Raw genomic sequence first — 23,440 nt, 5'->3', positions numbered from 1 at the left:
AATATTTGGAATTTGATGGTATCGGCCCGTATTTTGGTTCCGGATCCTGGTACAGGTGTATATGTGATTTAAGTCGAACCTGTAAAGTTTGGTAAGAAACGGAGGTCATATGATGTGATTCAGAACCTTATTAAATTTGAAACTTTGAAAGTTCTTGAGATTGTTTTTGATTTTGATGCTAAATTCATAGTTGTTGATGTTATTTTGGGTGATTTGATTGCACGAACAAGTCCGTATGAAATTTTAGGTTAGTGTGCATGTTTAGTTTGGAGCCCCGAGGGCTCGAGTGAGTTTTGGATAGGCCACGGAGTGAAATTTGGACTTAGGAATTACTCAGATGTTGTAGGCTTGCAGGCTTCGCATTGGCTCGCAAATACGAGCAATGTGTCGCAAATGCGAATAGTGGCCTGGGCTACCTTGGTCGAAAATGCAAAGTAATTGTTGCAAATGATACATCGCAAATACGAAGGCAGTATCGCAAATGCGAAGGGGACTGGATTCCTCAGGTTCGCAAATGTGAACCCCTGTTCGCAAATGCGAAGGTAGCTGTCTTCTGAAGGGTTCACAATTGCGAACCCCGGTCTCAAATGCGACATCTACGACCTGCAAATTTATAACTTAGACGCATTTCAACCATTTTTCAAACCATTTCAAAACCAAAACACACTTGAACGATTTTTCAAAGACAAGTTCTCTTCCAAATCGATTGTAAGTCATTTCTAACTTGGTTTTATTAATCTTTAACATCTTTTCTCATGATTTTAACTCAAAATCAAAGGTTTTCATGGGGAAAATTGGGTGTTTTTGGTATAACCTAGGTTTTTCAAATTTTGGGGATTTGGACCTCGATTTGAGGTCCGATTTCAAAACAAATTATATATTTGGGTTCGTGGGGGGAATGGGTAATCGAATTTTGGTACAAACCTCGGATTTTGACCATGTGGGCCAGGGGCGATTTTTGACTTTTTGAAAAAAACTTTAGAAAACCTATTTTCATGCATTGGAATTGATTCATTAGCATTTGTTGATACAATTAAGTAACTTGTGGCTAGATACGAGCAAATTGGTGGTGGAATCAAGAGGTAAAGCGATAGTTGAGGCTTGAATTGTATTCGTGGCGTCGACGTAAGTGTTTGGTCTAACCTTAGCTTGAGGGATTAGGAGTTGTGTCATATTTTCTATGTGTTATTTGTTGAGTACGGCGTATAGGCATAGTGACGAGTATCTATACGTTGGTGTCAAGCATGCCCGTGAGTCTTATACCACGATTAATGTGACTCCGTTTGTATTGTCCATGCCTTATGTGATGATTTCTTTTGTTGAGTAAAGCTTGTGGAAGTAAGAGTGGTATTTGAATATTGAAGAGCGTTGGCTCAAGTTGCATAATGAATTGTGGAAGTATAATGGGCAATTGAACCTTATAGAGCATTGGCTCAAGTTATGAAGTGAGTTGTGAAGTAAATGTGAAAAAGAGAAGAGGCTTATTATATTGTCTCCCTTGCTTGGATGTTGATGTTTTTGATATTGTTCCCTTGCCGGGATTTGATTGTTGAACTACTCTTCCCTTGCCGGGATATTATGATTTTATTTAATTCCTTGCCCTTATTGCATGTGATTATTGTTTGGGTGAGAAAGAGTATTAAAGCATGATGGGTGATGCTATGTATTGTTTTGGTGAGAGAGTGTTAAAGCACGAAGGGTGATGTTATGTATGATTTTTGTGAGGAAGAGTGTAAAAGCAGGAAGGGTGATGTCGTGCCGTACGATGTACCATTCCGTGCCGATTATATTAATTTTCATGGTGAGGACGAGAGTAAAAGTACGAAGGGTGATGCCGTGCAGATTATATTGCTTCTTATGGTGAGGATGAGGGTAAAAGCATAAAGGGTGATGCCATGCACTTGTTTGATTTCTGATTCTTGTTGATAATTGAGTTATGGTATTCCTTATAATTACCTGTTGTTCTTCTGTTATTATTTGATGTTTTCCCCCGCAACATGTTCCCCCTCCCATCCTTAACTGTACATTTCTGCTTTTATTTTTCGTTGTACACTGCACAGGTTTATTTGATAGTCTGGTCCTAGCCTCGTCACTACTTCGTCGGGGTTAGGCTAGGCACTTACCAGTACATGGGGTCGGTTGTACTGATACTACACTCTGCATTGTGTGCAGATCACAGTACTGGAGCATACGGATCGTAGAGAGAGGTTATTGCCTTCAGTCCATCAGGAGACCTAAGGTAGTCGTGCAGGCGTCCGCAGGCCCTGGCGTCCCCTTCTATCTTTATATTCTATTTTCATTTACTTCAGAGACAGATTGTATCTTTCTTTCCAGACGACTGTTTGTAGTATTCGTAGATGGTCCGTAATATTGTGACACCAGTTCTGGGTAGAGATATACTTTGTATTTTTCGTACTTGTATTTGGCTAAGTTATCAGATTTCGTCTTCCGCATGTCTTTAATTATTATTAATATTCCACTGTCAATCACATTTTGTTTTAAACTGTTAAAATGGCTAAGTAAAAAGGTTAGTGAATCTATAATACTCGGCTTGCTTAACGTTTATGAGTAGGTGCCATCACGACTCCCGAGGGTGAGAAATCTGGGTCGTGACACAAAATGCTGAACATAGCTAGACATACAACTTTAGATAAATCAAGCCTAGGGAGCATTCTCGGTCATGCCATGAGCTACATTAAGCTACCATCCCACATCTCTAACCAGATTGATAGAATCCAAAGAAATTTTATCTGGGGAAAAGCTGTTGAAAAAAGAAAGCTTCATATGATTAATTGGGATACCATCACTAAGCCTAAAAGCTGTGGGGGTCTGGGCATTCAACAAGCCCACATAAAAAACAAAGCTACCATGACAGCCTAGCTTAGAGACTCTACAATAACACTAACACCATGTGGACTAGAGTTCTGATTGAAAAATATTGTAGTGAAAACCAAACTATAGCTAAACCAAAAACCAGGACTTGACAGTGTATTCAGGAAGGTTGGAAAGTATGCCTTAAGTCCACTAGATGGATTGTCCACGAAGGGGACAAATTCAACTTCCTCTCTGACAATTGGATCCCAAATCTGCATTCCCTCAATACAATCCTCCAGGGGCCTTGGCAAAACCATGACATAACCATCAAGATAAACTTTATCCTCAACAATGGGGAATGGAATTTTGATGCTATCCACTACCCCATTCCCATGGACATCAAGCGTGTGATCCAATCTACATTTATTCCTCTATCTACCAACTCTGAGGATCAACTCATATGGAACCTCACCAGCAATGGGCTTTTCAGCTCAAAATATGTATACAACCTGATTAGTTCTGAAACCAACCCCAATTCTAAACATGATGATACCTTCAGCTGGATCTGGAAGCTAAGAGTCCCTAACAAAATTAAATTCGTCACCTGGATGATGCAACATAATAGACTCCCCACTGCCATGCACTTAAACAACATAGGCTTAAATGTTAGCCCATTATGTCACTTCTGCTCCTCTAGTTTGGAAGATATCAACCACATCTTCTTTGAATGCACCAACGCTAGGGCATTCTGGCACTCCTTAACTATTGAGTGTATCAATGAATCCCCATACCCACACCTTCACTTCTCAATGACTCACTGGGAGGATACTTGGCACAAGGTCAAGAGCATGCAGTTTAACAATGCTATCACCTGGAAATCACTTCTACTCTTCTGTTTTTGGGGCCTATGGCTCACTAGGAACAACAACTTTTTTAGAACAAAAGAAACATTGTCCCAATCAAACAAACCATTGCTAGAGCCACATAATACTACCATGTTGCAGTGCAACATAAGGAAAAGGCTGAAAGGACTGAAATTCACATCAAATGGATGCCACTCTACTGGCACATTTAAGCTCAACATTGATGGGGCAGCATGCCAATATCAAGAGTAGGTAGAATTGGGAGGGGGAAAGGTAATTAGGAATAACATGGGTGACTGAGTTCTTGGTTATATGAGAGGCCTACCCAATACCACAGCCTTAAAAGCTAATATTCAAGCCCTATGGCGGGGGCTCACACTAGCACATCAGTACAAGCTCACACCCCTTCAAATTTCCACTGACTTAGAACAAGTTATCAGAATGATAAATGAGGGAAATATGCAATTTAACTCCATTATTTTTTAATGCAGGTCTTTGATGGAGCAGCTGGGGAATCGAGCACTGGAGCATGATTTTAGAGGACAAAACTAGGTGGCGGTAGGGCTGTTCATTCGGATCGGATATCCGAAATCTGAACCGATCCATTCAATTTTGATTGGATCGGATTTCGGATTATGTTTATTAAAATTTTGGATTTCGGATCGGATTTCGGATTGGTATATTTTAATCCAATCCAATCCGAAATCCGAAATTATTAGGACATGTATAAATACTACACTTTAATTTACATCAACCTCCAAGTTATTACCTTTACAATTGCTAGATTTAGCTATATTGACACCATAGTACTCTCATAATTGCATAAACATGAATTTTTCTTAATGTATTGCCTCTTTTACAAAGAAAATATACATATTAGTTTAACTTTGAGGCATAATAATACGATCCGATATCCGATCCGATCCAAACTTTAAAATCCGATCCGATATAATTCGAATCGGATTCGGATTGCATTTTTTAGAATCCGAAATTCGAAATTCGAATCCGAAATATGCTAAATCCGATCCGATCCGATCCGTGCACAACCCTAGGTGGCGGACCTCCTTGCGAAGGAGGGTGGAAAAAGGCTTTTGATAGGACAGAAGTTTTGACAGTTCTTCCGGTGTTTGTAAACAAGGCACTGTGGGTAAATATTCTAGGAACTATGTTTGTAGGATGAACCCTTTTGTAAGACAAGACAATGTTAACGAAACAATAGGGAGCTCCCAAATAATGATGTAGCTATTTTTGGTATTTATATATAATTATCTAGTTCATCACAAAAACAAATGTTAATATATTGGTCGAGTGGCCACATGTGTAACTTTCCCTCATTCTATTCTCACCAAAAACTCTTTTGATGAACGGACTAGGGGAAAAATAAATACTGCTTTAATTAAAGACAAACGAAAAGCATGTAACTTGTAGGGAGAGAGAGATAAAGATAAAGATAGAGAATCCAAGATTACCAATTACTTTTGACTTTGATCTTAATGAGTGTAGGGTCTGCTTCATAATTTTGAATAATTAAAGGACCGATTTATCGGTCACTAATTTACGCTACCAAAAAAATGTAAAAGCAACTTTGGGCCACCATGTTTTGGTTTTTGGTTTAGACCAAACCCATAATTTTTCATTATATCACTTTCACTTTCCTTTTGTTATTTGCAGGCTAAAAGAACTTGAACAGAGTGAAGTTTACCAATTGCAGAAATTGAAGAAGAGATAGTTAAGTTTGAGTTGTAAAAAACATGGCAAAGTTGGTAGCTTTGTTTGTTGTTTGCTTTTTAGTCTTTGCTTCTATTGCTAGTGCACATTTTATGGACACTTTCCTTGTAGTTGGCAAAGTTTACTGTGACACTTGCCGTTGTGGCTTTGAGACCTCTGCCTCCAAGTATCTCGCCGGTAATATATACCAACCCCTTTACCTTTTTTTAAGTTATTATTCGCATACTCAAAATATTGGTTCTGCCAAACTCTTGGTTGGAGATGTCAGTTGCCAATTTACGTGAACTCTGTTGAGATCCTATATACGTATATATTAAGAAATTCCCTAAATATCTATTGTGAACCTAGTCATTTAATGTATATTTTAAAATTGAGATCGTTGTACAAACTCATAAACTTTAAATTTTGAATCCGCCTTGATGGGTGATCCGTCAGTCTCCCGTGCAAGATTTGTTTGAGTGTCTTTCTTTTGTGTGATTCTGTCCAATTGGCCAACTATAGGCCAACTCCCTCTTGCTTTTTGTTGAATTTCTGCATATCCAATGTATAATTTTGTCTATTTTTAGCTTAAACAAGTCAAGATTTTCTGTTCCACTATAAGAAAAGAGTGGGGAGTTCTTGGAGGGAGGGAGCCGAATTTCTATCAGAAACAATTTCTCTACTCCAGGGAAGGGTAAAGTTCTGCGTACACACTATCCTCCCTAGACTCCCACTAGTGAAATTATACTGGATTGTTATTGTATAAGAAAAGAGTGATTGAAGTGTTCACCTTATTCTAGTTTTAGAACTACTAGTTTTTCTAACATGTTGGAGCAAAATTTTATAGGAAGTAGAGTACTTATTTGCACCAAATCCATATATAGTGTTCTTTCGCACAAGGATTTGCGTGTTTCTTTATAATTTGCACAATATCTTGTAGTTATATATATGTTAGAAGTGTGTAACCATCTTATTGATTAGCTTAATATGTTAGCTTTGAAATACATTTACTTACTAAATAATTAGTTACTCCATTTCTTTAAAAGTCTATCGCACTTGTTTAAATTTTTTATAAACAAAAGTAAGTGTGGGGATTGATCAGTACCTGTTTTGGTAATATGTTAAAATTGCGTGGTCATCTCATTTAAAAATTATTCAAGAATCTTTTAAAAAACTCGAACGTTTACACTATGAATGCAGGGTCTAGGGTTAGAATTGAGTGCAAGAAGAGGGACACCAACGATGTATCATACACCATTGAAGGTGTAACCAACTCCAAAGGAGAATACAAGATCCTTGTGTACAGTGACCGCGGTGATGAAGTCTGCGACGTGGTTCTCATCAGGAGCTCCGATCCAATGTGTGCAACTCCAGCTGCTGGCCGTGATCGTGCTCGTGTCGTCCTCACTCGTAACAATGGCATGATTTCTAACACTCGTTTTGCTAACTCCATTGGGTTCCTTTCCGATGAGCCTCTTGCTAGCTGCAACCAGATTCTTCAGCAGTACCAGTTGACAGAGGACCAAATTTGAATGGTTTGGACAATATTATTATGCTGAATCTTTGTTTATCCATATCATTGCTCTATATTTATATGTATTCACGTTTTGTCTTTTTGGATATTTAAGTGTCATGTGTTCTTTTAGCGTGAAGAATTAATTTTAACATAATTAATGCCTCGCTTTGCTAAAGTATTGATATGTTCATTGTTTTTCTTTTTATAATGATGTGATGCATGTTCGGCTCAGCTTGTATGCATATCGATTATTTCGCTGGATGCCTGCCAATACTTAAGTAGATGGAAAGGAAATTACCTAATCTCAGAATAGTGCTTGTTTTTCTGGGTGTGAAGTATAATGTGTTCTTTTAGCTAAGTTACTAAGTTCAAAAGTAGTGAAGTCAGAAAGTAGTGAGAATGATTCTCCTAATATCAAGATGGAGGCTTTATCATCTCCTGTACAATCAGATGACTCATTGTTTAATGAATCTGAAAACTTCATGTCACTGAAGTATCTATCTGTGGAGATTGATTGGGCAGCTCTATACCAATTGTAGCACTTGACTTTCTAGTATAGCATGTTTTTTCTTTCTGTTTTTAGGACTTTTAATGTCTGTAACTGTAGTTCTTTTTGTTTGTATAATGTAGGGTGTCCAACTATGGCCTCTGCAGTGGAGTTTTTGACATCTGCAGGGGTCAGTCAACTAGTTTATGGAGTCATTAATTTACTTTGATATGGATCTGATATTTACACATTTGTTCGGCCGGTCAAAAATAATTACATCCTCTAGCTAAATATACAAAAAAGATACATTAATTATATATAAAAATATGTATATCAGACATTAATATATAAGAAATACATTTTGCCAACTATTATTTTTGGGAGCACTGTATATTTTTTTTGGGGGGGGGGGGAGGGGGTGAAGGGTTAGGTTATATGCCAAAATGGACTTGATAGAGCTCGATACGTATCACTATATTTTTCAAAACCCATGAAATCTTTGAATATATGGGCTACATAAGGGACTTGGACAAATAATAGCCTTAACTACGGAACATTCTTGCCGAACTTATAGACAATAATAGGCAGCTCATATAAAGAATCAAGAAGGAAAACTACGTAGTCCCCAAAAAATAATAAACGGAAAAATATATATTTTTGTATATTAATATATAATATACATAAAAAATATATATGTTATACATAATAAATGTATTCTTTTGTATATTTTGGCTAGCATATGTAACTATTTTTGCTGACTGGCTAAATATGTAAGGAATTTTTACCTCCTATAGCAAAGGTTGATACCTTATTTATTTTAAATAAATACCCTTTTAAAAAATTATATTTCAGAACTACCTTTTGATTTTTATAGCCAAATATCTATTTATGGTCACCTCCTATCCTTAAGCCATAAAATACGCTTTGTATTATTTTTCTCTCTCATTCTTTTAGATTTTTCTCCACCCCCTCTCTCTCAAAGCCATAAAAACTCATGGATTCTCTCTCATCAGTTCCTCTGTCGATCGTTCTTTCTCCTGGAAAGCTTCTCCGCCACCACCACCATCAACGGCGAATCTCCGCTCTTTCTTCTCACGCCAAGACAAAATCACCGTTTCCTCAATTCCGGATACCAAGAAGTTGTAATAGAATGAGGTCTATAACTGTTTGTTGTAAATTGAGTAGCGGAGGAGACAAAGAAGAGGAAAGTTCGACTGGTCTACTGTGCTTCCTAGATCTCTTTGGACTGGGTTCTTGATCGAAACAGGAACAATGACGTTTCGAGTCAGAATCGTGTCCCTTTCGACGAGACGACATTAGGGTTGTTCTTGAACAAAGACGACAGAGTTTGGGGCTGAGCAAATTTAAAATTCTGTTACCTTTTTTATAAGTGCATTTCAATGTATCTCGCTGTATTTCCATGTATTTCATTGTATTCATTATCTTTTTTTCATTGTATTCCAATGTATCTCGTTATATTCCATGAATGTATTTATATATTTTTTAATTAATATAATTTATGTATTCAGATGTATATATGTATTCAAATGTATATGCAGTATGTATTCATATGTTTTTGCACTATAGATGAATCTCGAATTTTATTGGTTGAAAACAGAAACACTCACGAACGATATCAACAGAAAAAGGAAGGATTAGGGAATTCGACGATTGCTCTGTTGAAAAATATTCAGCATATTTCGCGTCAAATACAGATTATGGGTGATGTAATTGAGTTATATTAGGAGTCTATTATATTAATTGATTCACTTTCCATTTAAAAACAGATGAATAGACCACAATTGCGCTATTTACGTTAGTGTATTCACAAATACATATCTTGAATACAGTCGAATACGATAATTGTGTAGCTGGAATTCCCTGTTTCACGCCGAGTTTTGCTACTGTATTCATGAATATAATAAGTTAAATACACCGAATATACTCTAAAAAACTAAAAACATAGTTATAGGAAGTAATATAGTAAATGGTAGCTACAACTAGCTAATAATCACTAAACAATAGTGGTTTGTGAAAATTTCTCAATATGTAACTTGCCCAATCAAGAATGGAATTTTTACCTCATATAGCAAATGTTGATACCTTATTTATTTTAAAGAAATACCCTTTTAAAAAATTATATTCCACAGCTACCTTTTAATTTTTATAGTCAAATATCTATTTACGGTCACTTCCTACCCTTAAGCCGTAAATTATGCTTTGTATTATTTTTTTCTCTCATTTTTTCAAATTTTTCTCCACCCTCTCTTTCAATGTCAGTCTTTCTCCATGAATACAACCACGATTCTCCACTGATTCGTCTCCATTGTCTCGCAAAATTTTCAAAGTTGATAGATTTTCGACTTTTACAATCCTCCTGTTGTTATTTTTGCCCTAGAAGCCGCCTTACATATTACTTCCTCTTCCATCCACTTCTGCTATGGCGAACTGGGCAGAAATCGACGAAATATTTGCTGGAAAAAAAAGGAAGAAACCGGAACAACGAGAAAATTCAAAATCAAGCGGAGATTCCATTACAGAGCCAAAAAAAGTTGAAGAAAAGCAAAGATAAAACTAGTAGTAGAGTTCCTAACGTGTTATCTGAGTCGCCACGTCTACAGAGGAAAAAGACGGCAGATGGGTTAACGATATACACTTGATCGAAACGGGAATAGTGGCATTTCGAGTCAGAATTGCGGCCCTCTCGACGAGACGACATTAGGGTCTTTCTTGAACAAAGACGACGGAGTTTGGGGCTGAGCAACTTGAAGATTCTATTAATATATTTTCAATGTATTTCCATGTATTTCATTGTATTCATTGTCTTTTTTTAATTATATTTCAATGTATCTCGCTGTATTCCATATATTTCATTGTATTCACTGTCTCGCTGTATTCCATGAATGTATTTATATATTTTTTATATTAATATAATTTATGTATTTTATGTATTCAGATTTATAATTGTGTTTGTTGAGTTATATTAGGAGTCTATTATGTTAATTGATTCACTTTCCGTTTAAAAAAAGCTGAATAGACCATGAATTGCGCTTTTATGTTACTGTATCACAAATACATATCGTGAATACAGTCGAATACAATAATCTGTCCAGCTGTAATGCCCTATTTCTCGTCGTGAATACAGTCGAATACAATAATCTGTCTAGTTGTAATCCTTGTTTCACACCGAAAAATGCTACTGTATTCATGAATACAGTAGCTTAAATACATCGAATACACTCTAAAAAACTGAAAACATAGCTATAGGAAGTAATATAGTAAATGATAGCTATAACTAGCTAATAACCACTAAAACATAGTGATTTCTGAAAATTTCTCTCCACTTGTTGTATTTTACAAATTGGATTAAGGGCGACCCATAAAAACTGTAGTATATCATACCATGAAGTGGGCTAGTTTTAATGGGCTCGAAGTAAGTTTTGCTATGTGAATTTTGGGGCATTTGCATCTATACCCGCTTTTTTGGTTCACGTTTTAACTTGTGCCCGCTTTGCAAAATAAATTGCAAGTGTACCCACTTTTTTGCGTAACTTCAGCATATGGGGCTGAAGTAGCAAAGGCAATCACGCAAACTTCAGCATTCTAGTAGACGGGACTGAAGTAGCAAGTGTGCTGAACCAAATATGCTAAAGTTTTTGTTTGTAATTGCTGAATTTAAGCATAGTAGCTGAAGTTTTGTTCTCTATTTGCTGAAGTTTTTATTTGTAATTGCTGAAGTTTTTGTTTTTGTAACTGGCCAACTTCAGCTCTAGAACTAAAGTTTTGTTTTGTAACTGGCGAACTTCAGCTCTAGAGCTAAAGTTTTTGTTTTGTAACTGTCGAACTTCAGCTCTAGCTCTAGAGCTGAAGTTTTTGTTTGTAACTGGCGAACTTCAGCTCTGTAACTGGCGAACTTCAGCCTTTTTAGTGTTGAAGTTTTAACTGACTTTCCATATGATTCGATGTCAATTTAGTTTGATTGGATGGCCTCCTTCAAATGGTTTCCTGCCACAATCCTCTATGCATGTAAAAGTTTGGCTATTTTTAAGAAACAGGTAAATATGATTAAATTTATCGATGACTGTTAAAATACTTATTATGTTGCCTCTAGTGTTGCTACGCTGAACGCTAAACACTTCATGTATTGCCAACCAGTTGATTAGGAAGAAGATGATTGAAAGTGCAAAAAGAGAGTATCAGAAGAAAAGCAAGCAACTCTGAAATCTATGGCAACATGCAAGCTGTATTCATAGAGATAGATAGTTCTCCTGGTGATGAACTAAAAAGTTTCTATCTCCACAACCCATGTCAATTACTGGAATATTTTCACAATCAGCGATTTCAGAAAGGAGTGACCTATCAGATTGAGGGCAGATATAACTTTGAGGAAGAGAATGAGGAGGAGAAAGGGGCTGAAGTTGTTTAAAAAATGGGTACAAGTTAAAACTTTTTAAAAAAATAGGTATAAGTTAAATTGGGGCGACCAAATAGGGCGCCGCACAATTTTTACGTGAATTTTATCAAAAAAGCCCCACATTCAACTATCAAAACTGGAGTTTGAATTTCTGTTACCATTAGTGCCATGTACTTGTTGCGTTAGTGAATGCATTGACTATATAAATGGTGAAATTCAGCGACACTCTAACATAATTTGCTTTCGAAAATAAATGCGTTGAACATGATAAAGTAAGAGCTACAGTATAATTAATCGTAAAAACTGTCATAAATTATTGGAACATAATGTATTTTAATCTATCATCTATAATCACTTTCAACTACGAGTAAATGTGAATAAAAAATCTATGAGCACTCAAGTAAAGAGGCATTGAAAGGATGATTCATTTACACCAACCCTGTGTGGGAGGGAATGCAACAATTATATCCGGTCCTGATAAGTTGGGATGCTTAACTTATATTATCAATCATACTATTATTAGAAGTTTCCTGCAAGTCTAAAAACATATTTTCAACTAGTGGATATCATCTATATGAATCTTTTTTTTTTTTTATGTGTTATGTCTTTAGTTAAGCTTGCATGTGTCATCTGTTAAGAATTTGTAGGTCTTTCCAGACGATTTCGTTTCATATGACTTAGGTCTATTCTGTCCCCATTTAATATTTTCTTATTATAGTTTCACATTTACAGACAGGTACATGTATAAGAATGCAAAAAAAAAAAAAAAAAAAAAAAAAAAAGCCAAAAAGATCCTGTTATATTACCTTCAATAGATTATAGATCCCAAAATATGCGGTAAGCAACCAATGGTAATCCTTTGGATCTTTTGTATTTTTCTGCCTCATCTTGACACGTTATCTACAAGACCATTCTCCACTTCCTTAGACCTCTAAACTAAGCAATGAAACCGTTTGAATGGGCTTATTGTAAGTGATTTTTAAGCCAAAAGCCACAAGTTAGGAATTTTAATTCTTGGCTTTTGGCTTACTTTTGTTATTTTAGCTTAAAAATAAGTGCTTAAAAACATTTTTTTATTTTATCCAAACACTACAAATGCCAAAAAGTGTTTCTATAGGCTATACCCTATCTTTTCATTTCCCCTCCACCCAACCAACCCCAACACCCTCCTTTTCCACCCTACAGCTTGTTTGGATGGTTGTTATGTATGATATAGTATAATATTATTATATTATATTCTATTATTTTAATATTTATAGTGTTTGGATAAATTGTATTGTTTTCGGTTATTTTATAATGTTACACAACTACAATTTGAAGGATAAGCTTAGAATATTATTAAAAATAGTATAATGTGAGATATATTATTATAAAAAAGATAGGGTAAAAGGTAAAATATAATTATTAAAGATAAAAAAGAAAAGTATCGATGTGACCGCACCAAATCGATCGTTACATAAAATAAAATATTTCATCATTACATAACGGCAAATTTAAAAATATAATACAATAAAATTTAAGTTACAATTAAAACAAATATTGTATTTAAAGTAACAATACAATACAATACAATACAATACAATACAATACAATAGGTAACAACCATTCAAACAAGTTGTTAGTCCATAGGCATACTGATAAACGCAGATTGGTGCACAAAGAGTCTGCTGCTACCGACAAGGGTCGGTAAAGGATCGAACCTAATTGAATTAACAATATTCATTCCATTTTAATTTATGTAATTGTACCTAGTTTGATTCAGTATGAAGTTTAAGAAATTTTTAAAATTTATGGTCTTAAAATCTTAAATGGTAAAAGAAACTTTGTGGGCTCATAACACCTGTATAACTATAAAGATTTCTTTTTTGAACGAACTAATAAGAAAAATATATCAGATAAATTTTAACGGAAGGAGTACTTAGTTTTATCTTGTGTTTCTACTAGAGATCATGAGTTTCGTAAAAGGCCAGACTACAATAAATTTATAATACATAGTTTTATTTTTATATTTCTACAAGAGACTATTTCTGCAATTTAAAATGATGACCTCCTCATTACATGACAACAAACTCCCACCAAGACTTTTCTTCAATTTTATTTTAAAGGAGTATCAATCCCTCGAGAGAGTGCTTCTTGTATCTCTTTGTCCGAGCTCCCAGGCAATGTATCTTATGTTTAGGGGGTAAGTGAGATGGGACTTTCTTCTATCATAGAATGTTTTTTCAGTTTCTCTATTGTTAAATTACCAAAGAGATAAAGTTTTCTTTGTTATCCACAGTGAACAAATGGATATTGCATGATTTGTCGAACCAAAAAAGAATTCTTAAGAGCCATCAGATGTTGTACTATTACGTTGTTTATGTTCCCTAGAGTTCACATGCATCTCTATAAAGATCTTTGTCTTGATTAAGCAATGGTTGGAGAGTATTGGATTTAGTCGAGACAAAAATGACTCAAAGATTGTACGGTAGGGTGCACATGCATTATGTGAATGGACATGGTAAGTTCACAATTTGACTAGAATTTAGGATCTCAAAATGGCATCTTTTACCTTTTTAAAAATAAGGCACCTATTCTACCAATAATTGAAGCTTAAAAAGATTTCAGTCTCTTTCAATTATGGGTGGTGAATATGTATCAAGTGGACTCATCTTTCCACGTCCAAAAGAACCTAGGTTCTTAAAACTTTGGAAGCATGTTATAGCAAGGGTGGAGCTATAAGCCTAAGTACGGGTTCGGTCGAACTTAGTAATTTTCGCTTAAACAATATATTTATGTTAAAAATTTCATTAAGTATGTACAAATATTTCATTTAGAATCCAGTTATTTGAATTAAAAATTATCGTTTTAAAATCCAAAACCCATAAAGTTGAAATTCTGGCTTCGCTTCTGAATTACAGTGTCCTTCGTTCATAAGTTCATGAGTTTTCTTCACATAAAAAATAAATAAATCAAAAGACTACTCCCTTTTACGTGGATACCAATTCTTCAGGTAAAGCACAGGTTCCATACATTCCTGTGGTGGGTTTCCCTTTCACAAACCTAACCAAGAAAGAAGAAAAATATTTTATTGTTTACATCGGTCCACCGCTATGCCTTTATCCCAATCAAATTGAGGTTAATTTTTGTGAATCTTTACTGTGTGGATGTCATTTCATTTTAAGCTTGTTACAGTCCCGAGTGCCATTGAGTTAGGGTCAAGCACTAACCATCATGCCAAAGGTTATATCTGATAGCAAAAGCGTAATTTTATTTCTTAATTAAGCCCATCAACCAAGCACAAGGTGCGACCATGACTCCGATCTGGGCCACCCCAGCTCCCTCGTAGGCCTTACCATAACCAGGATGTTGGCATTACCCAACAATCCCCACTCCCAACACCTGCCTCATCTTGCATGTTGCTCTTGGGAATTGAATCAATGACTTTAGCTCTGATACCACTTGTTAGGATCAAGTGCATATCATCATGCAAAAAGTTATAGCTGATAGGAAGGGTGCAACTTTATTTTTAACCAAACCCACCAAGCAAGTGCCATGTTCTACTATGACTCCGACTCGGCCACCCCAGTTCCTTCGTACGCCTTGCCATAGGCAGGATGTTGTCATTAACCAACACATTATAACATGTGCCTAAATGGGCACGTCTTAACATATTTGTATTGTATTAATTAATAATGATTCATCATAAATTGATTAGTTTTATGTTGGCTATCAACCTACTGCAACCCGCCTTATTTATTTGATTCCTCTAATATAAGCATGCTAGGCTGAATAAATTTTAATATTTACAAAGATTTATACTTCAACCAGTTGAATTCTCTACCAGAGCAATGGTCTATGCTTCCTCAGACATAGCTTGTTTTAAAATAACTATTTTATATTTTCTGCTTACTAACATTAGCAAATTAATAGATGTTAGACTAGTTAATTAGAATATGTTTCTTGTTTTCTTATGTGCGTAAAGATATCTTTCTATAGATCATGGTTACATATAATTTCCACACTTGGGGGAATCTTATATAAAGATAGTTGCAGTTCATATTGTCAATAAGTCTTTTTCTTTGCTTTGCTTTAGCTTTTACAAAGTAGAAAAAGGTTTACCAAAGTTACATATGAAAGTTAATATTTGTATTATCGTGTTCAAGTGAGGGCTAGAGTATCCCCTATTATGAACTTACTCCTTCAGAACTAAGCTAGTTGATTATCTTTGATTGGCTGGCTTTAAGCAATTTTCACATTTGTTGGTGAAATCCCAAGTCTCCAAGTGGGGCCACTAATAGTGCGAGTTGTAAGGAGTTTTGGTCTCAAATCAAGTTGAGGTGTCATTTCATTCTTATAGATAGAAAGAGATCCGCTGCACGAGTAACTCGGCTGTGCTTTAATTACGTGTGCTCTACAGGCCACACTTCATTAGTATATCTTTTTCTATATTATCAGTGCGTATATCTATATCCATATAAATAAAAAGCAGTTCAAATATGTTGATCGTCCTCTTAGACAATAACAACTTTCTATCAATCACTTGGAAAAAATTTGAAGTTCTGCTCATGAGACAAGCCAGAACCAAAATATGACGCAAAACATTATGGCGAATTTCCTTTATATGCATTTAGCCAAGATACAAAAGCTAGTTACAAAGATGTACAATACCTTAAAGCTAATGAGAAAAGACACCTCTTTTCTATCCCATCTATTTTTCTTCTTCTAACTTTTTTAGTTAATTTATAAGCACAAAAAGGGCATATTATGTGCACTACTTGGACAATTATTAGTTCTTTTGAGATGCTTTTATCTCCTCAATTTGTTTTTGAATCTTAGACTGTCTCCTTAAACACAACTTTTTCCTCTCTACTAACCGTCGTAGAAAAATCATAACCTGCCAAAGAAATTTTAAAAAAATTAATAAAGTTCTACAACATAAACACAACAAAATGGAAATAAGTGAGAAAATAATACTTTGTGTGATCTTTCTATAATTAACAGTGATCTTCTATAATAACACTTCACTATAACAATCAAATTTTCTTTGGAGTCATGTTTTATATTATGTTATAATATATATTCTCTATAACAGCACTTTACTATATCAACCAAAAAATATCAAAACACACAAGACTAGAAACTTAATATATTAAGTATAAGATTCTAACCTCGGATGGTTCTTGTAAAGAATAGGATGCGTATGTGTCTTTTGGAGTTTTGGAGACAAGAATGCCAAAACCTTGCCCTCTTTCTCTTAATACCTATCACAACAGATAATCATATAATTAGTAATAAAAATAGTGTTTAACTTTTATATATTGACAGTATAAAATACTCTTTCTGTTTCACTTTATCCACAACTTTCTAACTTTAAAAATAATTTAACTATAAATTTTTCATTTTTTTTACCCTTAATAAGATGATTATAGCCACATAAATATCTATGACTTGTTTTAGGCCACAAATTTTAGTAGTATTTCTTTCTTAAGTTTCGTGTTTATTCAAATTTTACCACATACAGTAAAATAGAGGGAGTAATTTTTACGCTATCAAGTCACTTAAAAGATGATTTGCAAGTAATAATTCAAAATAAGTAGTATCATAACCTAGAAAATAAAATACACTGTATTTTTATAAATTAAAAAAAAAAGAACATAGGAAACCTTGAAAGCATCTTCATCAGTTCGATCATCTCCAATATATACAGGAAAGACATTAGTACAATTAGCGTACCCTGTTGAAAAAAGATTCATTCTCAAAATTAGCATTAAATAGTTGAATTTTCAATATTTTACATTGGTGATAATAAAAAATAAAATAGTTATTATTTGAAAAATAAATACTTACCAAGGGAGTCAAGCAAAAATTCAAGAGCTTTTCCTTTGTCCCATTTAATAATTGGACGAATCTCTAATACTTTTCTCCCTTGGCTTAATCGAAGCTTGGGATATTCTTTTAGCACTGACCTTACATGTTGTGCTAGTTCACCCCATTCCTGTAACATATATAAAATCAGATATTTTTTTAAACTTTTTTAAAGTTGGGAGTCTTTAATAAAATACCTTAACATTATTTTTGCTTTTAACATATGCTTTGTCTAACCTAAAAAGACTACTTTTTTCTTCTTTTATTTTTACTTTCAAATGGGTCATGAATATGGATAATATATAATGTTCCTTCCGTCCATTTTATGTGATAGTATTTGACTGGTCGGAGTTTTAAACGAAAAGAATGTCTTTTAAATTAAATGTTCTAAAATATGTCATAAATATTTTTATAACTATAAAATCATATCATTAAAAATATAATGATAAGTTTAAAGGTAATTATTTTTGAATAAAAAAATATCTTTTTTTAACAAACTAAAAGAAAAAGTATGTCATATTATTTTATGTGGAAAAAGTATGTGGAAGTTTTACATACCTTTTCATCAACACAGCGGAAATGGACAGAGACACAAAACTTGTTATTCTCCACTCTAACACCTTCAATACACTTTGTTTTATCCAACAATTCTTTGTAAACCTGTAATTTTCATATAAGTAAAATATCAAATAAACATTGTATTTTTTTTTTGTCAACTGTAATTTACTTTATAAGTTATTTATGAATATGATGGATAATTACCTCATCAATCATGGGGAGAAAATCACTTGCTGGTTGGAAAAGAACAGCTTGAGCTTCCTAGAATTTCAATTTTCAAGAATAGAAATTGTAATGTCAACAAGAGCTTAACATGCATTGACAACGTAAAAAATAACAAATCGCTTATTATAAGTGAGATTAATAACCTGAACAAATAAGACGATTAATATGTTACCGTGCATTAAAATACGTTGATACTATAAAGTTTTATTCATTGTATAAAGTTAGATCATTTAATAAAAAGAGAAAAGGAAAAGAATATAAACTCCAGTTCATTTACTTTCTTGTATTTGGAACCTTTTGAAGGACCTTCTATATCCATGCCATGGCTTCCAGCATAGTACAACTCTGCCAATTGTACAAAACTATATACCTATAATTATGCAAATCCAAAAAAGATAAAATAAATAAAAATCAGTTTATAAAACTCAAAAAAAAAAAAAAAACAGAAAAAGAAGAAATCTTGGAAAAGCAAAAAAACTTAAAAGGAGTTAAGAAGAAGACAGAAAGAAAAATGGATGTACCTTGTCTCTACACCTCCCACTAACTATAGCAGTAGGGAAATATCTAGCAAGCTTTCTCACTGTTCCTCTCATCTGATACATAGAAAGAAAGGGTTGAGGAAGTTGGAATAAAAAGTAAAACTATTAAATAGTAGTACTGACAGTGTGAATTTTCACAGTTAAATTAGGTAAAATTAAGTTAATTACAAAAAACTATATTTAATAAGATTGACAGATAATCCAGAACAAACATCAACCAATCTTCTATAGGCTAAATTGCACTGATGATATAAAAAAAGGTGTATATAGGGTTAAATTGGCATGTGACTAGGAGCTCACGGGTTCAAGCCGTGGAAACAACCTCTTGCAGAAATGTAGGGTAAGGTTGTGTATGATAGACCCTTGTGGTTCAGCCCTTCCCCGGACCCGGGCATAGCAAAATGTTTTCTAAGGACATATATATATATATATATATATATATATATATATATATATATATTCAGAGAATAAATTCTCTCCTTAAATGAAAAGACTTACAGCATCAGACATGAAAGCTTGATCAGGGTCATCAACAATGGGGGAAAGGGTGCCATCATAGTCTAAAAACATCACCATTTTCTTTCCTTTAGAAGCACCGATTATCTGCTCAAACATGTTCAGTGCTGATGGATGGTGCACCTGTTTCATTTAATCAACATAAGAATTTATTTTCATCTTCCTTTTTTGTTCCCGATCTCAGATAGTGTCATCTATTATGTAACTATACAAAAAAATAAATATATTATCTGTGTGACACTATTTTCTTATTAGCTCGTTTTGAAAAATAACATATTTCTACCTATAAAAATAATTTAACTTTAAACTTTTCATTTTTACCGTGACAAACTTTCATAATCACACAAACTTTATGAGTTACGACGTGCCTAAGATTAAAGGGCAGCTCGGTGCACTAAGTTCCTGTTATGCTCAGGATCCGGAAAAGGGACGGACCATAAGAGTCTATTGTATGCAGCCTTACCTTGCATGTCTAAGATTACAAATTCCAAAAGTTTATAGCTATACAAATATTAAAAATCACAAGTTTCAAAAGTTCTAATTATTCGTTATTACGTGCAGGCTCCATGCAAGAAGGATTAATAATGAGGAAATTTTCAGCTTTTATTCTTTTCTTCTTGTTTTTCCCCTCTTATTATTGGTGCGAGTAAGGTTGTTAAGATTGAACTCACCATCCAAGAAGTATTGTCTTCAGAAAGAGAAGTGTACTTGTGATGAGTTGGAGATGAAGCTCTCATTGAATCAACCCAATTATTGTTGATTCTTGGACCACTATTTATTTCAACTAGCGTCTTTCTTGAAATGTTGATGCAACTTCCCGGCGCCGGTGGTGGCTTCTGCACCGCCGCCGTGAACGTGGCGGTGTTGACACCCGCTTTAGCATCCGAATCCACCACATTCTGTTTGGTCATTTTAACTACCTAGATAGAAAAACACACACACTATAGTCAATGTCTCAATGAATAAAAGGTCTATTATTTCTGCACAGAGTCCAAAATTCACAAAACCCATCTCAGAAAACCAAGAAACAACAACAACAACAACAATCCACTTAACTTCCATAATTGAGGTTTGGGAAGGATAATGTATACGCAGTCCTTACCCCTACCTCGGAGGAGTAGAGAGGTTGTTTTCAATATACCCTCAGCTCAAGAAGACGAAAAGAGACAATAGATCAATAACAGTAACAAAGGCCAAAAAGATAATACCGTAAGAACCAAAAAATAGATGGAAAAAATAATAACAATAACCAGTAGTAACAATCTACAATAGTATGAAAACGGAGAAATAGTATGACCACAATTTGAACCACTAGCCGAACACTATTAGACTAGCCTTACACCCAATACGAAGTAGAAAAACGCTCGGCTATGCTCGACTTACGCACCCTCCTATCAAGGCCCTTAGAACACCAAGAAAAGAATCAATATTTTACCTAAATTTGTTAGGTTTTAGTATCAGTATTATAAGATCTTGAAGCACAGATGCAGGAGCGGAACAGAGCAATCTTGATTCTTGAACAAGAATGGTAGTAAAATGAGAGTTGAAGGAAAATGGTTTAATCCAAAATTAAAAGAGCAACCAAAATAAAGATCACTCTTCTAGTGCCCAGAAAAACAAAGAGTTGAGAGAGTGTGTGTAATTTGGGTTGGATTGATTATTTTATACAGTTATATATAGACACTAGTGCACAAGGCAACGCACCTTTTAATGGACCCCACATTTGGCCACAACCGCACAATAAAGTACTGGGCCCCGCAGTAGGGTTTGGATTGGCTGTGACCCACGGCTTAATATCTAGGAGAGGGTCCCACTTCTAATGGTTAAGTGGTCCCACCAAACCAAAGTGGCAACTGGTCCAGTCTCTTGTCTCTCCGCTGTCTTCGCCGTCGCCCATAACAGACTATTCCTGCTTGGATCCTACGTGGAAGATTCTATGCCACGTCGGAAAAAACTTAATATCTCTCTGACGAGGTGTAATGCCACATCAGTAATTATATTTGTACCAGGACACTGGAGCAGACTAGAACAGGCAGATTTTTGCATAAGTACAAACTGATTTTATTGAAAAACAAACAGTCTTCCTTTCCAAAATGAATAACAATATAAGGAATTGAATTTTGAAATAGCCCAGGTACGCATATTTTTGTTATAATATCAGTATACAAAACATAAACTCATAATTGATACTATAAAAAATTATGAATACAATTTTCTATGACCAAACTTAGGGAAAGGCTATGATTTATCCTTTATTTTTATGATCCATTAGATAATATAACCAACTCCTAATGCAGTTAACGGATTCTTTTTTTTTTTTTTTTTTTTTTTTTTTTTTACTTTAGCGTCCTTTTAAATTTTATGAAGACATGTGCAAAGACTTACTCCCTCTGACCCAATTAATATGACAAAGTTTGAATTCCGAGAGTTAAAAGAATTTTTCTTTGTCCATAATTATTATATATGCATTTTAAATATTTTAAATTGTTAATTATTATAATTTATAGTACTTCTTACGTAGTTTCCAAGTAAATTTTATTTTAAAAAACTTAGAAATTATGTGTCTAAATTTACGGTCTAAATTAAAAGGTTTGACTCTCAAAATTCGAGCTCCGCCACATAGACAGGGAGGGACATAGGGAGTAACATTTATACAGATGTCAATGCGTCCATGAAATCATCATCGGCCTTAAAAAAACTATGCCTTAGGGCATTTCCATCTGGCCTACTATATAGGTAGGGGATACAGTACTGTTCTAATTTCATCTAAGAGAATACAAGAAGAAAAAGGAGAGCAAATTCTAAACACCATATATAGTTAGGCCATTGTTCAATTATTCTTCGGACAGAGTACAATTTGTCTTTACGTTCAGGGTCTCTGCATTTGGCTTTACAATGCTGTTACTGTGACTTGACTGTATACTGCAAATGATTCCCACAATCTCCCCTTTTGTTATTCTAGCTACGTTTTTACGGGAAGTCTCGAAGTAACGATAAAATTATCTTCGTGTAACCTATAGGTTACGGGTTCGAACCGTGAAATCAGCCACTGAAAACACAGGATTCAAATTCAAAGATGCCTTAGTATTATTCAAAAAGATTAATTTGAATCCAAGTTACAAGAGATGCAAGTTCTCAAGTCATCATGGAACCTTTTGAGTGAAGTAACATTTGCTTTTCATGTATAACATTTTTTTGTATATAGAAGTGATTTTATTACTGACTGGTGAAACAAATATGACAAATTAAGATGTTGAAAAAATGCGTATTCTTATATATTTCTTCTTTCAAGGTGTAACGGGATCGAATGCACACCAATTATATATAATATAAGAGACTCCTACCCAATTAATTAAACTATTATCTTGGCACAGGTTTGTTTATGTGTTATTTGTGGTATCCTTTTTTCCTAAGCCACTGTACAAAAATATGAGGTCCTTGCAGGAGGGAGAGTTATATCTTGACAATCTAGGTTCCAAGAATATATTGCTCTACCTATACGGTAAAAGTTGAGCATATTGCTGTCTTGAAGCTTGTAAAAAGTTAATTTAGATAAAGAAATTTCATGGAAACTTGAATTAGCTCAACAAAGATATTTGTTTTATTGCAACAGTCAAAGAGTTATTTATCTTGACAACAATTTTATATTTTACGGTAGGTCAAATATAATTAATTATTGAGATACTATCGGGTTATGTTGGATTCTAAATTGTTTAAACTCGAGACGATTCACATGGATGACAATCGTTCTAAGTTCTAACATATTGACCAAATCTTTGCCAAAAAAGAAATTTAAAGCTATTGCTTGATCGCCGGAATGATGGTGTTACTACCTACATTATATTCTCCGACTCTTTCCCAGACCTTGCATGAACAGTACATTGGGTTGGCCTTTTTTTTATGTACGCTTTATGGAGAAGTTTTATTGTGTGCCTCAACAACTGACATTAATTG

At 34.4% G+C, this 23,440-nt stretch overlaps 2 protein-coding genes across 5 annotated transcripts; one reads left to right on the top strand and one right to left on the bottom strand.

The window, feature by feature from the left end:
• The first annotated feature begins 5,236 nt into the window (after positions 1-5,236).
• LOC107782342 (major pollen allergen Lol p 11) lies at positions 5,237-7,048 on the top strand. The gene is made up of 2 exons (XM_016603217.2): positions 5,237-5,582; positions 6,585-7,048. Exons 1-2 carry the CDS (start codon positions 5,429-5,431, stop codon positions 6,914-6,916), a joined length of 486 nt encoding a protein of 161 aa, XP_016458703.1. The 5' UTR covers positions 5,237-5,428; the 3' UTR covers positions 6,917-7,048.
• A 9,339-nt stretch (positions 7,049-16,387) lies between these two features.
• On the bottom strand, positions 16,388-21,119 carry LOC107782340 (putative trehalose-phosphate phosphatase J). 4 transcript variants are annotated; one of them, XM_075225697.1, is made up of 11 exons: positions 20,922-21,119; positions 20,158-20,406; positions 19,469-19,609; positions 18,953-19,024; positions 18,709-18,801; positions 18,411-18,467; positions 18,207-18,308; positions 17,631-17,778; positions 17,447-17,517; positions 16,952-17,044; positions 16,388-16,677 (listed from the first exon to the last, which is right to left on the bottom strand). In XM_075225697.1, the coding sequence occupies exons 2-11, from the start codon at positions 20,395-20,397 to the stop codon at positions 16,570-16,572; spliced, it is 1,125 nt and encodes a 374-aa protein (XP_075081798.1). In that variant the 5' UTR covers positions 20,398-20,406; positions 20,922-21,119; the 3' UTR covers positions 16,388-16,569. The 4 variants fall into 4 exon arrangements, with proteins under 4 accessions (XP_075081798.1, XP_075081799.1, XP_075081797.1 ...); XM_075225698.1 differs by having other exon boundaries at positions 20,158-20,402; XM_075225696.1 differs by lacking the exon at positions 20,922-21,119 and adding an exon at positions 20,543-20,899.
• Positions 21,120-23,440: the final 2,321 nt, after the last annotated feature.

The sequence above is a fragment of the Nicotiana tabacum genome, chromosome 11 (genome assembly GCF_000715075.1).
Source record: "Nicotiana tabacum cultivar K326 chromosome 11, ASM71507v2, whole genome shotgun sequence".
Lineage (NCBI taxonomy): Eukaryota > Viridiplantae > Streptophyta > Magnoliopsida > Solanales > Solanaceae > Nicotiana > Nicotiana tabacum.
Note: the sequence above shows the minus strand (reverse complement) of the source record. Positions and strands in the feature narration are given on the sequence as shown.

What these genes read in the sequence shown, in the direction of transcription:
- LOC107782342 (XM_016603217.2), top strand. Translation starts at nt 5,429, where the DNA reads ATGGCAAAGTTGGTAGCTTTGTTTGTTGTTTGCTTTTTAGTCTTTGCT. An exon ending in TGCCTCCAAGTATCTCGCCG is followed by an intron (nt 5,583 to 6,584) that starts GTAATATATACC and finishes CTATGAATGCAG; the next exon opens with GGTCTAGGGTTAGAATTGAG.
- LOC107782340 (XM_075225696.1), bottom strand. An exon ending in ATTTTTGCTTGACTCCCTTG is followed by an intron (nt 17,518 to 17,630) that starts GTAAGTATTTAT and finishes TTTTTTCAACAG; the next exon opens with GGTACGCTAATTGTACTAAT. An exon ending in CTTTACAAGAACCATCCGAG is followed by an intron (nt 16,678 to 16,951) that starts GTTAGAATCTTA and finishes TTTCTTTGGCAG; the next exon opens with GTTATGATTTTTCTACGACG.